We start from the raw sequence: 18484 nt of genomic DNA, 5'->3' as shown, positions 1-18484 counted from the left end.
CCCCCCCCCCCCCCCACACACACACACATCTGCACGCACACATACACAATAGGGCATACAAAGTTCAGACGAACGACAACAGACTGTCACAACTTTATTGGTAACTGTATAGCAGACGTTTTAGCATATAATCCCATACTCTGCTCTCTCGCCTCTACTTTTTCATGTCGGTGCAGTTGTAGGTGGCCCCTATTGCAGTCATTGTCTTGTTAACTGTCGCCTTGTGCGACTCCTATGCATGATTGTGTGAAAGTCAAAAATTGAACGTACCTAACTTTCTGACCATCCAACCTCCACTGTGGTACAAAAAACCTTACTATTGTATTGAGTAGATACATTAAGCAACCTAGCTTCCTCCTGACTGAATTCACTTTAGTCCAAATCTCCTGTTCTAAAATTTAGATAACTCGACCTCTACTTCTTAAGCTTAACGAGCCAAAATCTCAGATCTTGCTCTTGTTTCCTACCGTTTTAGCCTATTTGTTTTATCCAAATCCGTTCAATCTCTGATTATAATGCTTTTCTCTATAACCCTACGTATTTTTCATTTTTTTTGTTTATCAAATCTCCTCAGTTCTGTCAAACTCAGTGCACAATGAACCTCCCTTCTACTTTGAACGAAATTCCACCAAGTTTGGTAACGCCGTAGCAAGGAGTGCAATTTGGTCGTCGGACACTCCAAGTCCATATCTTTTTGCCGCACTTCACCCTCTCAAGTTGGTGTTCTTTTGTTGTTGCTCCAGAGCGACCCCATCCATCACTCTTGAATGAGTCCATTGTTCAAATGAGTCCATTTTCATCATTGTGAGTTCCTCCGCTTTTCACTGTCTTTTCCGTCCCCGAGGATGTTGTATTTCCTCCGGAGTGTACTTGTCCCCTTCCAAGCACAACAGCAGTCTTTTCTTGTCCTTCGCCAAAGGTCAAAGGTGCTTCAGAGCCAGGCACCATTTTGTAGTTGTTCACGGCTGCAGGCGAAGTCTCGGATTGGGTTTCAGGGACCCTGACACTGAGAATGACAGGCTGGGACATCAAACTTGGAAGACTATCTCCAAATGTAGCTGCTGCCATCAATTTGCTGGTAACGTTTGTTTACCAAACTTCAAATTCTCCTAATAACAGCGGTCTCGTTTTTATATTGTAAATCCTGCAACTCATCCTATTTTTGAGCTACATTTTATCCATAGTTCTAATTTAATGGGACAGTATGTTGTCTTCAGTATCATTATTAAAAATTAACTCATCGAGGTCTGCGTTCCACATCTAGCCCTGATATATGTCTTGACCTCTTAAATGTTATTAACTGTGTCATGCTTGCTCAAAAATGTGACTTAGAATATGGTGCTGTGAATTCTCAGTCTCTCCAATCAAATTGGATCCTACTTCTTAGTTCTTATCTTTCTCATGTTCCTGTTAGTCTGCAATTGTCCAAATCAAAAATGTTTTCTTTTAACTGTCTTTCTTTTGAACCTCTAAATCTCTCGTGTTGCTAACCTATCTACACCAGAAAACCATTTAAAGGGTCTTAAAGAAAGGACCAACAGAAAACTCCCAATACGTATCTCCTGATTATTTACGAGTCAGCACTCCTTTTCTCACTTGGGTGGGTGCACACGGGGCTGCTGGGCGATCTATGACCCCACAGTAAGCCTCCCCAACGCTACACGGTGCATATCTTGTCAGTTCTTAATGGAAACCAGATGTGTCTCGTGCCAATTAGTCTACGTTCATGGTATTATTACTATCTTCCACTATCTGTCCTACTCACTCACTCCTTCTGAGGCTTGGCAACGCCCATGCCTCACACCTTTACAAACTTTCTGGGAGAATGTGTTCTTTACTACATCCGATTCCATCATCATTTAATTTAATTTTCTTTCCAAAACGCTTCTCAATTTCTCAGTTCACACATCTTCTACATGTGTTACTGGTTCTCCAGTTTTTTCTCTAGTTAATTATCAATCCAAAAGCTACGTGTTTCTTTTTAGCATTCAACCTGCTCAAAATAACTCTTTCATCAAAGTCGCTCTACTAATTTTCCATAGTAGTTGCCAACGACTTCAACCATTCAACCTTTCATTCAGGCAATCATTCATCAATGCTCATCATATGCATCTCACACAGTCTCGAAAAAGGAGTCTTCCTATCACATTGGTCCCAATTCATCCGAGCTCACCACACAACATTCATATATCATTTTCAACTCAAGGTTCCTGGTAGAACAATCCACCAATTCAAAAAAAAAAAAACTTTACTAAAAAAAACTACTGGCAAATTAATCTGAAATTTTTTCTTTGTTTTTAAATTTGAAGAGCTCAATCTCTCAGATTTAGTTTACATTTAGAATTTTGTATAATCTTATAACACAACCAATCAATTATTCCTATTAAATGTAGCATTGCAAAATATTAAATTCACAATTTAGCGTCGTCCAATTCCTGAAAGCATGTTCTGTTGTTTTGTTTACTTCGAATTTCTCATGAGGGTTCGACACTAACATGCACTAGTGTGGATTAGTTTCTGCTCGCAAACAGATTTCTCTCTTTTCCTCTCATTTTTATCTGTCAAAATTGTTTCTGTTCTGCGGTGTAAATTGAATAGACAACAGTCTAGCAAATTTCTTTATACTAAAAGTTTAGCCAATCTTCATCATTTTAAAACATACGCACACACATGCACAGCTCTTGCGTGCGAAAGGTAGGTCCCAGCACTAATGATTCGTCACAGGTTGGCCATTTCCTGCGGTCGATCATGAGCTGGTCCCTCCCACGCACACGAGGACAGCACATTCATTTTTTTTTTTTTTTTTATCTTATAGAAGCAAGTTGTATTTCTTTCCCACTTGATTTGCATATTTTGACTTTAGTGTACACACACAATTTGATCTTTGGTTATTTGTAATTGGGCATACAAACAGCATTGTCATACTTCTTGTATGGACAGGAGCTCTAATAATCTAAAAAGATTTTTATAAACTGACAATAACATGTTTTGCTGTCATATGGGAGAGGTTTCAGATCTTTTAAATTTTGATACATGATTTGCATAGGACCGGAAACTCCTCTTGCCCCTTGCTTGAGCCGCGGCCTTGCACCTGCTCACAGGGGCCTTATTGTGTCTTGGTCTGACAAACTCTTGTGACCTCATCAGTTTTCATTTTTCTATGTTTTGTCTCTTGAATTTGTTCTCATCTCTTTGTGAAGATTTCAACCACACTCTAGGACTTCTACCACTTCTTCCACATTTCAACTTTCAAATTTCCTTGTACTCCATACATTTTCTTCCACTTCGGCATGTATTGCATACATACATACATACATACATACTTGCCATGTACCTCTCATCTCAAAGAAGAGCAGAGCAAGAGATTTACCGTTCTTATTTCCCATCTTAATTTTAGTAGTTTTAGGTTTTACAATGTTTTTTTCAAATTTTTTTTTTTTTTCTTTGAGGATCCTCAATGTAGGTTTAAATTGACCTTTCAACAGATTACTAGCCTGTGTTATTGCCGTGGATCAATGCTAGAACTGCTTTTTAGTAATTTTATCCTACCAGTCACACTCTCAACCACAAAAACTCCAGCGCTTTTTAGGCCTATCCAGGGATGGGTGTAAAACCCTCCCAGACAGCTTGGAAAAACGGACAAAAGAAAGAATCTACGCCCTTCTTCAATTAAGAAAAAGAAGCTCTGTTTTTTCTTAGCCCGTTCCTTTCACTGGGGCTTGAACCCAAGCTGTTCTTTGGCCGGAAAAACATACAAAGAAAAATCTACGCCCTTCTTTGATTAACAAAAAAGAAGCTCTGTGTTTCTTAGCACGTTCCTTCCACTGGGACTCCAATCCAGATCCCTCAGCTCAGAAAAACAGACAAAGAAGAGTCTACGCACTTCTTCGATGAACGAAAAAGAAGCTCTGCTTTTTTTAGCCTGTTTCTTCCACTGGGACTTGAACCCAAGCTGTATCTCGTACACCTCTACGTTTTACGGGTTTCACAACAACACGGCGAAGAATTCTCTTCCCAGGACTTTCTTCTCCAGGTCCTCCTAATGGATGCTGGCTTGTCGACAATGCAGCACGTCCTTCTTCGTCAGCCAGATAGCGGGTATGAGGGATCCCGAGTTTCGGCACCAAAATGTTAGCGTTGTGCTCACTCCAACTTATTTTGCAAGAACCACACGGGAGACAAGTAAGTCCTCTTAGACACCTGCAGGTGGAGAGTCCATTCGTCGCTGTGCGTACAGCGATGATCGAATGGAGGTCTGACTCTCGGCTCCTGCAAGAGCATTTTTATTAAGAGAAACAGGGTGGGGGTAAGAGTGGACGGAATAGAGAAAGCCCTTGATCTCTAGTCAAAACATAGCAAGGGGTGTTTTACGACTTTGTGTAGGATGGGACAAGCTACGTTATTTATCACAGGTTGCATTCCAACATAAGCACAAAACTCATCTAGCTAGGTTATTTATTACAGGTTGCATTCCAACATAATCATACGATAAAGATAACCTGTAAAACCCTGACATCTCCCTCCTGTTTTATCATATGATTATGCCACCCCAAACAAGAAAGGCAAGCAAGAAAATATAACGAAGAAAGAAGAATAGCAAAAATAAAAAACAACAAACAATGATAGCAACAATTTCCAGTGAAGATGAGGTTTTCCCTCAATACCCCAGATCAAACTTATTGTGTAAGCGAAAAACCTGCTGGCCAGATGTTATTAGCAGGAAAAACTAATCTAGCTAGGTTATTTATTACAGGTTGCATTCCAACATAATCATACGATAAAGATAACCTGGAAAACCCTGACAGGAAGGATTTTCAATTGGCCTGAGGCAGATAGAGTCAGGAAGGCTGAGTCCCTCTTCAGCAGCAGTTTGAAGATAAGCCATGCCACAGGTCTGCAGGACAAAAATTTTCGTTTGTGCTGCTATTTTTTTAGTTATGAAAGATTATTTTATAGGTCATCCAGAGTTCACCCAGCCCCCCATCTGCTCAGAATGAACCCAAAATGGTACCGTTCGTTTGTGCTTCGTTAGTGCTGGTTTGTGCCGCAAAAACCTTTGTTTGTGCTGCTTCGGTTTCGTAGATATTACACATTTATTTTATAGCGATGATGTCACCCAGCCACCCATTTTCCTACAAATGGACCCAAAATGGTACCGTTCGTTTGTGCTCCATTTGTGCTTCGTTTGTGCTGGTTTGTGCAGCAAAAATTTTCGTTTGTGCTGCTTCGATTTGGTAGATATTACACATTTATTTTATAGCGATGACGTCACCCAGCCCCCCATTTTCCTCCAAATGGACCCAAAATGGTACCGTTCGTTTGTGCTTCGTTTGTGCCGGTTTGTGCAGCAAAAATTTTCATTTGTGCTGCTATGGTTTTTTAGTTATGAAAGATTATTTTATAGGTCATCCAGAGTTCACCCAGCACCCCCATCTGCTCCAAATGACCCCAAAATGGTACCGTTCGTTTGTGCTTCGTTTGTGCTGGTTTGTGCAGCAAAAATTTTCGTTTGTGCTGCTTCCGTTTCGTAGATATTACACTTTTATTTTATAGCGATGACGTCACCCAGCAACCCAGAAAATGGGGGGCTGGATGACGTCATCGCTATAAAATAAATGTGTAATATCTACGAAACGGAAGCAGCACAAACGAAAATTTTTGCTGCACAAACCAGCACAAACGAAGCACAAACGAACGGTACCATTTTGGGTCCATTTGGAGGAAAATTGGGGTCTGGGTGACGTCATCGCTATAAAATAAATGTGTAATATCTACGAAATCGTAGCAGCACAAACGAAAATTTTTGCAGCACAAACGAAGCACACGAACGGTACCATTTTGGGTTCATTTGGAGCAGATGGGGGGGGGGGCTGGGTGAACTCTGGATGACCTATAAAATAATCTTTCATTACTAAAAAACCATAGCAGCACAAACGAAATTTTTTGCTGCACAAACCAGCACAAACGAAGCACAAACGAAACAGACTATTTTCCTTAAATTTTGCGTGGGGTGGGGTGCCAGCTTCACGCAGGTAATCTAAAGAAACACGACGTTACAGACAGATGACAAAAAACACAAGATATTATATACACCAGCTTAACTACGGATATTAATTAATATAGCCACAATGTTTGAACACTTAAACAGCGACATAAAGAGTTCAGTCTAACTCCATAGCCTGTCAACATAGGCAGCCGTGTGATTACGCAATCCTCAGAGGAGGCTAAACAGGACGTTGGCTCCTCCGAGCGAATCGTCTTCGGTTTTAAAATAACTATAAAAATTCAGCGATTTTAGTTCAAAATGATACAAAACTAATGAAATTGAAAGGAAAATGAATTTATAATAAAAACAATTGAATTTGTTTTTTTCCTTTTCATGATGGCAGGGGAGGCGAGAGTAATGATGTGTTTCTTACTTCTGCCACAATGTTATGTTATTGTAACTATTTCGTTTGTATTTGAATTAAAAACAACTTTTAAAAAAAGACATCATTAATTTTCAAAACAACACATTTTTCATATCAGTTCAGAAACGTTGAGAGATAGGGCAAAAAAACAAATGATCACAGCTTTATCATCAAAGACAAACGATAGAACTGTTGTCTTGGCAGCTGGTCTGACCAAATGTATCTTATTACAAACCACAGACCAGAAACAACATACTTCTCACGTAACAGGTGTTGTGCTCGATTTGGTTCCCCCGTGAGATTTTGTTCCCCCTGCCGCGGGAGCGCGCACGCCTTGTTTGGAAAGCGAAAAACCAATTCCGTACGGCGTCAGCACTATGTTGTTTTCAATAAAAACATGAAGAATTCACGTTTGCGTCAGTCAATTTTAATTTTTATAAAGGATTATTCTCATTTGATGTCTTTAAATTCATCCGCGTTCTGTCATTGAAGCAGGGTGCATTCAAAGACCAGTCGTACAGACGGAACACTAACTCACTTCACCAAAAAGCAACGATATAATTACGTGAGCTCTTTGCATAAACCTCGATGCAAAGAAACTCCTCTTGGGTACCGTTACATGCTACAAGGAGTATATATTACAAAGGAGACTTTATACTTAATTGTGATCATCATTCATCCATCCATTTTATTACTCAGGTATTTTCAAAGCAAATTAATATTGTTGCATTTATTAATTTGCTTTAAAATGACAGCGCAATATAATTAAAAGCTGACACTATAGGAATGTCAAACGTGTTCATTTAAGAAAAAGCCACACACGTTGTGATCAAATCTTTCATAACGAGTGTTGGATTCTGTCCACAATTTAGGGAGCGCGTTATCTGCGCCTCACGGCAAAAGCCTTTGCCAATCACCTGTTATTCAATTTACTCACTGCGTGCTCGTTTGATTTCTTCAGATTTAGGAAAATGCAAAGACACTGAAGCAGAAATTAGACTTAGACAGCTTGGTTGAGTTCAATCACAATTCTTGTTCAAAAAGCTCTGTTTTCAGGAAAGTGCAATACAGCGCTGGGCCCTTCAAGAGCGGAAAGTCTCCATTCAGAAAAGGCAAAGTCCAAGGTTGTTAGATCAGTTTTATATTCAGTAGCACATTGTGGGCTGGGATTGATGGGCGATGAGTCTTCGGGGTGGGGCAAGTTCGAAGGAGAGTCTGCTTCCATGGGAGTGGTGCTGGTTATGGGCGATTCGGTGTGTTGGTGGGGGGCTGTTGGTGTGTGTGTGTGGAGGGGGCTGTTGTCTTCCATCCCGTCTCTCGGCCTTGGCGATCATCTTTGGCCGAGTTCTCGGGTGGCTCCTTCTGGCACCCACTGGTTTTATCTCCACGTGACCTTCCTGTGAACATTCTTCTCCAATCTTGGACATACACTGTCGTACCGCATTCAACCGTATCTTTGCTTTGTTAGGCAAACTATTTCCCTCTGTGCAGAGCGTTCAGTAGTAATCAAAAACTGCCGTCTAGCATTAGTCAAAACATAAGATACAATCAAGTACTGAACGGTCAAGACGACTCTGGCCGTGTCCAAGATTCAGAGAAAAAACATCAGGCATGCATTCCACAGTTCCTTAAGGGTCATTAAGGTATTTAGGCAATATATCAAAAGTCATTTGTTATTTCAAAGTCCTCAGAAATATATATATCAGATCATAAAGTTATAAAAACCTTTCTCATCACCACTTATCAAAAATGTCTAGTTATGTCTTCTTTATTGATTTGGTGTGTAGGTATAACTATATGCTTCAAATGTTTCTTTTATTTATTTAATATGTGAATATACTTGTCTGCTTATGTACTTTATTCAATGAGGTTTGAGCATATCTGTTTTTGTAGCGAGGCAGGACTTTTTGTATTTCGACCTCATTCCTTCACGAGAATGATTTGAGTGAATTGATTTGAATGAAGGCGGCTCGGTGGTGCACTGGGTAGCTCGTCCGCCTCACAGTTAGGAGGGTGCGGGTTCGATTCCACCTCCGGCCCTCCCTGTGTGGAGTTTGTATGTTCTACCCGGGCCCGCGTGGGTTTTCTCTGGGCACTCCGGTTTCCTCCCACATTCCAAAAACATGCTTGGTAGGCCGATTGAAGACTCCAAATTGTCCCTAGATGTGAGTGTGAGTGCGATTGGTTGTGTGCCCTGCGATTGGCTGGCAACCAGTTCAGGGTGTCCCCCGCCTACTGCCCGATGACTGCTGGGATAGGCTCCAGCACGCCCGCGACCCCCGTGGGGACTAAGCGGTTCAGAAAATGGATGGATGGAGGATTTGAATGAATAATTGAGAAGAAATTTCAGTTCTGAAGGCTCCTTTTGTCCCAAGCAAAGTGAAAGGTGGTGGGATAAAAATTGTAACAGGAACGCTATAAAAAATGTCAAGCCGTGAATATTTGTGCCCCCCTCCCATTTTGAGAACGGTGAGTCCTGGACATCGACTGGCTTTTTTTCTGTCTTCCTGGGGGTCTGCTCAGGTAGTGTGGCAAATTTGAACAGGTTCCCTCATTCCTAGCCCAAGTTACAGGGGGGGAACATATCCTCACGGCGGCCCTGTGAGGATATGTCCCCCCCCCCTTATTTTGAGAACGGGGAGTCCTAGACTCCAACTGTTTTTTTTCTGTCTTCCTGGGGGTCTGCTCAGGTAGTGTGGCAAATTTGAACAGGTTCCCTCATTCCTAGCCCAAGTTACAGGGGGGGAACATATCCTCACGGCGGCCCCGTGAGGATATGTTCCCCCCCTTATTTTGAGAACGGTGAGTCCTAGACTCCAACTGTTTTTTTTCTGTCTTCCTGGGGGTCTGCTCAGGTAGTGTGGCAAATTTGAACAGGTTCCCTCATTCCTAGAACAAATTACAGGGGGGGAACATATCCTCACGGCGGCCCCGTGAGGATATGTCCCCCCCCCCCCATTATTTTGAGAACGGGGAGTCCTAGACTCCAACTGTTTTATTTCTGTCTTCCTGGGGGTCTGCTCAGGTAGTGTGGCAAATTTGAACAGGTTCCCTCATTCCTAGCCCAAGTTACAGGGGGGGAACATATCCTCACGGCGGCCCTGTGAGGATATGTCCCCCCCCCCCCCTTATTTTGAGAACGGGGAGTCCTAGACTCCAACAGTTTTTTTTCTGTCTTCCTGGGGGTCTGCTCAGGTAGTGTGGCAAATTGGAACAGGTTCCCTCATTCCTAGCCCAAGTTACAGGGGGGGAACATATCCTCACGGCGGCCCCGTGAGGATATGTTCCCCCCTTATTTTGAGAACGGTGAGTCCTAGACTCCAACTGTTTTTTTTCTGTCTTCCTGGGGGTCTGCTCAGGTAGTGTGGCAAATTTGAACAGGTTCCCTCATTCCTAGCCCAAGTTACGGGGGTAAACATATCCTCACGGGTGCCCCGTGAGAATATGTCCCCCCCCCCCTTATTTTGAGAACGGTGAGTCCTGGACATTGACTGGCTTTTTTTCTGTGTTCCTGGGGGCCTGTTCAGGTAGTGTGGCAAATTTGAACAGGTTCCCTCATTCCTAGAACAAATTACAGGGGGGGAACATATCCTCACGGGGCCGCCGTGAGTCCTAGACGGGTGCCCCGTGAGGATATGTTCCCCCCCTGTAACTTGGGCTAGGAATGAAGGAACCTGTTCAAATTTGCCACACTATCTGAGCAGACCCCCAGGAAGACAGAAAAAAAGCCAGTCGATGTCCAGGACTCACCGTTCTCAAAATGGGAGGGGGGGCACAAATATTCACGGCTTGACATTTTTTATAGCGTTCCTGTTACAATTTTTATCCCACCACCTTTTACTTTGCTTGGGACAAAATGAGCCTTCAGAACTGAAATTTCTTCAATTATTCATTCAAGTCAATTCACTCAAATCATTTTCGTTATGAAAGATTTGATCACAAAACGTGTGTGGCTTTTTCTTAAATGAACACGTTTGACATTGCTATAGTGTCAGCTTTTAATTATATTGCGCTGTCATTTTAAAGCAAATTAATAAATGCAACAATATTAATTTGCTTTGAAAATACCTGAGTAATAAAATGGATGGATGAATGATGATCACAATTAAGTATAAAGTCTCCTTTGTAATATATACTCCTTGTAGCATGTAACGGTACCCAAGAGGAGTTTCTTTGCATCGAGATTTATGCAAAGAGCTCACGTAATTATATCGTTGCTTTTTGGTGAAGTGAGTGAGTGTTCCGTCTGTACGACTGGTCTTTGAATGCACCCCGCTTCAATGGCAGAACGCGAATGAATTTAAAGACATCAAATGAGAATAATTCTTTATAAAAAATTAAAATTGACTGACGCAAACGTGAATTCTTCATGTTTTTATTAAAAACAACATAGTGCTGACGCCGTACGGCATCGGTTTTTCGCTTTCCAAACAAGGCGTGCGCGTTCCCGCGGCAGGGGGAACAAAATCTCACTGGGGAACCAAATCGAGCACAACACCTGTTCCAGCACAGTCTCTCTGGCTATCAGGTTTCGTGGCAGGGTTGAGGACCCAAATACAGGGAAGCGGGGCAAGAGTGTTTATTATTTATTATTTACTAATGAAGGACTATTGTTCACCATAAGGAGTTTCTTAGGAAATATCATATCCCAATGACTCCTAGCGATTATGCTAAAGTGTTTTTGGACTATTCCCTCTGGTGTGTTAAATTAACCAGTGTACATTAATTAATGACGAGCAACTGAAAAACAAACAAACAAACAAACAAACAAACAAACAAACAAACAAACAAACAAACAAACAAACAAACAGCCTTTGTTTTATGCCTTTATCTATTGTAGGTTAGCATGATGCTTTTGATTTAAATGTGGAAATTATGTTAACTTCTTAACTGTTATCTGTTTGTTTTCCCCCAACTCTTTGATTTCTTTTATCATGAAAATCCTGACTTCACCTGACCCGGAAATAGTAAAGTTCTATCCTGTTTTCTGTGGCTGTGCAAATACCTTGTCAAAAAGTAAGAAACGGCGAAACTGACTACCAGTAAGTTTTTAAACGCATTTCCCCATCGATCTAAAGATACTGAAACTCACTCACAAGACATGGTGACTGCTGATGAAATTGCTAAATTGTGTTATGACCGTTTCAACGATCTCCCGCGGAGAGGAAAGCCCGAACCGGGAAGAGAATGGACCTCGCTCGCCGCTGTGGTGAAAATCAGCCGATGTGCAAAATCGGATAGAGGTTTGTTTGTGCATGTGCTTACGTGTGCGTCTGATTTGTGCATAGAGTCCCACGACCTTTGCTAAAAATAGTAGTACATCCAACAAAATCATACTGTGGTCAAACTAGCCGTCTTTCATTTTCTCGTGGTTAAACCAGCCGCTCTTGTGAAAACAAAATGTGCCCATGTTATAGGTTTTACGGTAAAAGTGAGCGAAGGAAGAGCAGTGCTATACGGTAATCCCTCGCTACATCGCGGTTCGTTTATCGCGGTTTCTCTACATCGCGGATTCCCCCCCCCCCCCAATATATACGTATATATTTTTAAAAGTGATAATAAAACTTCCAAATTGAGGAATTATGGCACGAAACCTGCCCACACGCCAGCAGAAGACAAGGAGTGCCCACACAATTGCAGTGCGTACACTTGTACCTTTTTATAAAAAAAAAATGTTATAATAGTAAGAATTCTAAAAACATATTTACAGTGTTGTACCTTGTTATAGAAAAATTGTTAATAATAAAATATTTCTAAAAACATATTTACAGTATGTACACTTGTACCTTGTTATAAAACATTATAATAATAAAAGTTGTTCTAAAAACATATTTACAGTATGTAAACATAATTCTCCATGTTATTTATGTTATTCAGCCGTGTTTTGATTTGAGGTCGGCTGATTTATTTTGAAGGCCGTTTTCAGGCGATACGACTTCCTGTTTTACGTTCGCGTACTTATGTTACAAGGGTACAGGAGTCATTGACGATGTAAGTGGGCCTCCTAACAAGAGAAATGAACGATCACATGTGTCTAACCTTTAGGACAATGTAGTATTGCTCCAAATGTTCGTTTACATTCCTTTAGAGGTCCTTTTTCATGTGTTAGCACGATCGCGAATTAGCATCTTTCTGCTAACTCGTTAGCCTGCCCAGTACTTATTGTTAACATGTTACACGCACACATGTATAATATTTCAATATTTATATAAAATGTTCTGTATGTTATTTATACTATTAATGAATTATTTACATGTTTGAAACATTTATTTAATGTTCTAATAATAAAATATGCACCTAAATAGTTTCATATACATTTATTGACACACTAAAAATGTACAGATGAGAGGGTGACCATTTTTAGCGGATTTCACTTGTCGCGGGTGGTTTTTGGAACCAATTATCCGCGATAAACGAGTGATTACTGTAGAACGGAAACGCCGTAAAACAGAGCGAAGGGAAAGCATTGCAATGCAATAGCATGTAAACGCCGTGAAAGAGTGTGACGGGACAGCATTACAGTGCAATAGCATGTAAACACATCCGCTTTTAAAAATAAAAGATAGCAATTTTGAATATGCCTCACCATGTTGCAATTTTGTCAGTTTTCAAAATGAAATAAGTGTTACGGACATGCACATTTAAAATGGCCTCAGCAGTGCAGTTTATGGTAATTTAATATACCGTAATTTCCGGACTACAAGCCGCGACTTTTTTCCAAAATTTTGGATCCTGCGGCTTATAGTCAGGTGCGGCTTATATAAGATTTTTTTCGTGATTTTTGTGATGACTTGATCACTTTTATTCTTAACACTATTATATACAGTAAAAGCTACAAAACAAACTTACAAATAACTCGTTTTCAAATCAGACGTGTAAAAACTGGTCAAATATTCAAAAAAAAGATATTATTAAAAGTGAAAACAATTTGCAATTCTAGTAATGACACACTGATTTGATGCACAATTTGTCTTCGCGGGCCACATAGAATGATGTGGCGGGCCGTATCTGGCCCCCGGGCCTTGAGTTTGACACCTGTGCTCTAAACCCTTTCTCTTACTCTGCCATGTCACTCAGAGATTACACAAAGCAGTGGCGCTGTTTGGACCATCTGCCTTGTATTAAAACCCAATCAATCAGGATTTAAATTCAATTCTTCTGACATTTTGCTCACCAAAAACAAGTTGTAATGAATGTGAGCTTTTAATGCATTTTATTCAGAAGGTTACTTTGAACCTTAAACGGCGGCGTGGCGCACTTATGGATTTTTACGGCCTCTGGCCTCCAGGGGGCGCTCTAGCAGGAAGCAAGAGCGAGACAGGCGAAGAAGAGATAATGCGCCGAAGAAGACGTGCTAGTTTGTGTTTACATTTCGCGCATCACGCAGAACGCGATCAAGACGGACATTACTGAAAGGAAGCCTTTATACACAAACCGTCATCATGGGGGACAAAAGAAATGCATATGATGCTGCTTTTAAGCCAAAGGCAGTCGATGTTGCTGACATTATCTTGTGTCTACTCTGGAGCGTACTTATGGATTTTTACGGCCTCCGGTCTCAAGGAGGCGCTCTAGCAGGAAGCAAGAGCGACACAGACGAAGAAGAGATAATGCGCCGAAGAAGACGTGCTAGTTTGTGTTTTGATCGTCTCACGCATCACGCACACACCCGCATTCACACAAAGACAAAGGCATATGATGCCGCTTTTAAGCTATACGTGTCCCTTGCTAGTTTAATGTAATTTAGCGCTCGGTGCATGAACAGACCCTCTTCACACTCGAAGAAATGCATAAAACCGTCGACGAAAGAGAGACTGAGAAAGTGTGAGGCGAAGGATATCTCACGCTATTCCAATCGGACACTAAGGAGGAAGACTTCGATGGTTTCAGTGCACAGGAGGAAGATGAAGATGGCTCTTTTTTTACTTTTACTGGTATGATTTTTTTAACCAGCCCTGTTAGTGCTGTGCTACCGTGTTGCTGCTGTGTTACCGCCGCGTCTCAGTGACTTTGCTGTGTTACTTCCGTGTTGCTGCGGTATTACTGCCGCATCACAGGCAGTGTTTGGAAAGAAATGTTAAGGTATTATTAAAGCTTTAAAAAAAACTTTCTGTGTCCAGTCTTTCTTTGCTAATAACTCGCGTGCACACTTCCGCGTTGCTGCGGTACTACTGCTGCGTCACAGGCAATGTTTAGAAAGACATGTTCAAGTATGTTATGAAAACGTTAAAAAGGCTTTCTATGTACTGTCTTTGCTTGTAAAAAAACTCTTGTGCACGTGCGGCTTATAGTCCGGTGCGGCTTATGTAAGAAAAAAACTGAAATATCCCTGAATTTTAGCTGGTGCGGTTTATAATCCGGTGCGGTTTATAGTCCGGCAATTACGGTAATAAAAAACATGACATGGAAGCGATTGAACTAAAACGCTAATATTTACCATAACATTCATAAAAACATCTGAGGAACATTCAAATGGGATTGTAAGAAGTGTATCTACACCAGCCCATATAGGACTATCATCCTGCAATGTTTGGGGTCAATACGTCATGACCTGTGAGCTATTGAGCTTGTTAATCGTGCACTTATCTGATGTAAGTGACCGGCTCTCCGTTTAAAGGGTAAAATTCTGTACTTTAGCCCCTCTGCAGTAACGCAGTCTGTAGGGGAGACGATTTAAGCTGGTACGGAAAGAAGATTCGTTCAGAGTCTAACCGCTGTTCAGGTAACTAATCTATTGTTAGATTAATTCCGTCATTTCCGGACACCAGTCCCGCTGAAATCAAAGAAACCCGAGGGTTGAGTAACTACTTTGTCGAGACCCAGGATCTCCTCGATCGCGGCCGCTTCAGCGGCTCTCCTTTCCTATTAAGATTGTTGCTTTTGTTATCCACTCGGAATAGTGTAGCTGTCTCTGTTAAGACCGCGGGAACTTGTTTATTTTCACCAGCGTACACTCACACTAGCTGAGTTTAAGTTAACGGTGTCGAACCAGATTCTGACACTTCCTGATGTCAAGGGTTAAAGCTGTCTTCATTTAAAAAAATAACTGAACGGTTTAAAGTATGACTATGATAGAGAAACAAAAGAGATTTAAAGCATAAAAGATCAAAATAATAATTAATGGAAATTAAATGATTATAAAGTAGAAATGTAATGAATAAGCAAGAAAGAGAATTACAAGTTTCAATTGTTCGAACAACTAACAATAATTTCCACTCACCATTCTCAGTAGAGCAAAAATTATTCAGTCTTGAAGTTCTCTCGTTTGAAAACTCAAAAATATAGTAAAAAAGGGTAAGAGGCTTGAGGTCTAAAATGCTGTTTGGTGGAAAAGTCGAGTGATCAGTTCTCCTTGTTCCAAAATCCGAATTCTGTTTAAAAGAACAAGCGGACCTAGGGTTAATCTCAGAAAGAATGAAATCTATCTTTGTCTAATCGGCCTTTTCGACCCGCGGCAGTAGCCGCAGGGCCATACCCCTAATGGGGAAAGGCCACCGGGCGAGAGAGAGTGATGCTCTTTGTCCGAACGAACCTTTTATACAAGTCCAGTTCGTGGGTACTATGCCTGCTTGGTCACGTACCAGTTTTTTTTCCATGACGTCATACATTGGCCTCAGATGACCCAAATGCTTCCAGAATAGACTGCACCTGCATCTCGGCCGGTCTCAACCGGATTCAACCAGATGAGGTGACCATGTTCTCACGGAAGTAACAATTTTCTCAGGGATGCTTCATCCTGTTTCCTACTCCCAAATCTTGTCAACTGTCCATCAATGTGACATTTGCAAATGTTTTTTTCTCTGACTTGTGTTCCGTCAAACAGCATTTTGTTTAGGCTTCAACTGGATGAACGTGACCGAGGTCATGCTCACATGTGGGATCTCAGTCTTCCACCACTTAGTATCACCATTAACCCTTTCCGCCTCCTTGTCTTCGCTCAAATTTATACATTCATGTGTAAATGGAACATCAGTATTACATACATATTTGATACTGCTCAAACATCGTGACAATAATAACACATACTTTCACAATAGTCAATTTAACACATAGTCATAAGTATGATCATGGATTCTCTTAGCAGGTTAAAACACTCAAGAATCTTCAAAACGTATTTTGACAAGCTGGTGACCTCTAGGTCAAGCTCAAGCATGGGATTGCAGTGTTCTGCCCACGGTATCACTGTCAACCCCTTGTCCTTACTCAACTCTTAATACATTCATGTGTAAATGAAACATCAGTGCTATGATGCTGCTCAAGTTGCTACTAACTATACAATATTGCAAAGCAGAATAAAATGAAGTATATTGCAGCTTACTCTAACTGTGATTAACATGTCTCATTCTCATTAGCTAACGATGAGCATGGGCTTCCCTAGTTAGCAAATTAAAATATTCAAGCAGTTTCAAAGTATATTATAGCAAAACAAAATAATATAACATACTCCAAAATTGTGTGTTGCTGTGCTTCAGAACAAGTCTTCATCTAATCGATGACATTTTAAACTATTAATTTACTATGTTAGGTCAATCAAAGGACTTTGGTACCATCTTCTGGTGAAATTTGGAATGAGAATGGAGGCTTACTGGTTCAACCAACAAAATCCCCTTTACCAATTTAACAATAGTTAATTTTGAAGAACTAACTTTTAAGTAACCCCTACTCAGGCCCTCTTCTTCAGGTCTTCCATGTCAAGGTTTGAAATTTGGAATTTCATCTTAGCCAATTCGTCTGGGCCAAATCCAATACACACTCACGCATCATCTTTAAAGTTGAGTTAAAGTCAAAGTTAAAGTCCCAATGATCGTCACACACACATCTGGGTATGGTGAAATTTGTCCTCTGCATTTAACCCATCCCCGTGTGATTTTGATCCATCCCCTGGGGGAGAGGGGAGCAGTGAGCAGCAGCGGTGCCGCGCTCGGGAATCATTTGGTGATCTAACCCCCCAATTCCAACCCTTAATGCTGAGTGCCAAGCAGGGAGGCAATGGGTCCCATTTTTATAGTCTTTGGTATGACCCGGCCAGGGTTTGAACCCACAACCTTCCAGTCTCAGGGCGGACACTCTATCACTCGGCCACTGAGCTTTTACCCTCCTATCCACCATGTAACTCGACAAGCTAAAATACTTATATTTACAGTAATAAATTCAATTAGAAAAAACTTTCAAATGAAAAAACAAGAGGTGTATCTCAACTAGCCCACATGGGACGACCATCCTGCAATGTTTATGAGTCAATTAGGTAACATGACTTTGGAATTATTGAGCAAAAATGCTAATAGTGATAAATACATTAAAAATTGGAAACATTGGAATGAAATTGTGAGAAGTGTATCTCAATGAGCCCATGTATGACTATCATTGTGCACATTGTGGAGTCAATAGGTCTTACTGTAAATATCAATAGCTCCCAGGTCATGTGAACTATTGACCCCAAACTGTGACAACACATGGGCTGGTTGAGATACACCTCATATAATCTCATTTGAATGATTAATTTAACAAATATATATTTTATATAATTTAAATTTTTGGCTGATCGGTGGTGCACTGGTTAGCACGTCCGCCTCACAGTTAGGAGGGTGCGGGTTCGATTCCACCTCCGGCCCCCCCTGTGTGGAGTTTGCATGTTCTCCCCGTGTCCGCGTGGGTTTTCTGCGGGCACTCCGGTTTCCTCCCACATCCCAAAAACATGCTTGGTAGGCCGGTGTGAGTGTGAGTGCGGATGGTGGTTTGTCTCTGTGTACCCTGCGACTAGCTGGCAACCAGTTCAGGGTGTCCCTGCCTACTGCCCGATGACTGCTGGGATAGGCTCCAGCACGCCCGCGACCCCCGTGGGGATAAGCTGAAGATGGATGGATGGATGGATGGATGGATGGATGGATGCCTCCCTCCTACAATTCCGTAGATTCCAAAACAGCCACGCAAATGATTTGCTAAACCTGCCATATCCCCTTGGGGCACCATAGATTTAATTTACTTAAGAAGAAAAATCATTATATTGATTTATTTGTCTTCTCATTTGCGTTACAGGTATTTTAGACCCACCGTTCATTTAATCCTTTCATATC

General features: G+C 41.2%; 1 protein-coding gene and 1 long non-coding RNA gene across 11 annotated transcripts in view; one reads left to right on the top strand and one right to left on the bottom strand.

The window, feature by feature from the left end:
* Positions 1–4187: 4187 nt before the first annotated feature.
* On the bottom strand, positions 4188–18454 carry LOC148395953 (uncharacterized). Its single transcript, XR_015858921.1, has 2 exons — positions 15631–18454; positions 4188–4894 (listed from the first exon to the last, which is right to left on the bottom strand). It is a non-coding gene; the product is annotated as an uncharacterized LOC148395953 (long non-coding RNA).
* adat1 (adenosine deaminase tRNA specific 1) overlaps positions 10917–18484 on the top strand; it is a 103758-nt gene continuing 96190 nt past the window's right edge. For 3 of the 10 annotated variants that reach the window (XR_015858911.1, XR_015858910.1, XM_088377785.1), the window contains exon 1: positions 10927–11653. Coding sequence is in view for 6 of the 10 variants with exons in the window: in XM_088377785.1 (XP_088233911.1) it covers positions 11512–11653 (142 nt within the window). In the remaining 4 variants the exon portion in view is untranslated. Of the gene's footprint in view, positions 11654–12346; positions 12402–18484 lie in introns of those variants that run through there. The other 7 variants (XM_088377790.1, XM_088377791.1, XM_088377787.1 and 4 more) reach the window with 6 other exon arrangements.

This window comes from Syngnathus floridae, chromosome 6 (genome assembly GCF_059516105.1).
Source record: "Syngnathus floridae isolate MCC-2025c chromosome 6, RoL_Sflo_1.0, whole genome shotgun sequence".
Classification (NCBI taxonomy): Eukaryota; Metazoa; Chordata; class Actinopteri; order Syngnathiformes; family Syngnathidae; genus Syngnathus; species Syngnathus floridae.
This window is presented reverse-complemented; position numbering and strand designations above follow the sequence as displayed.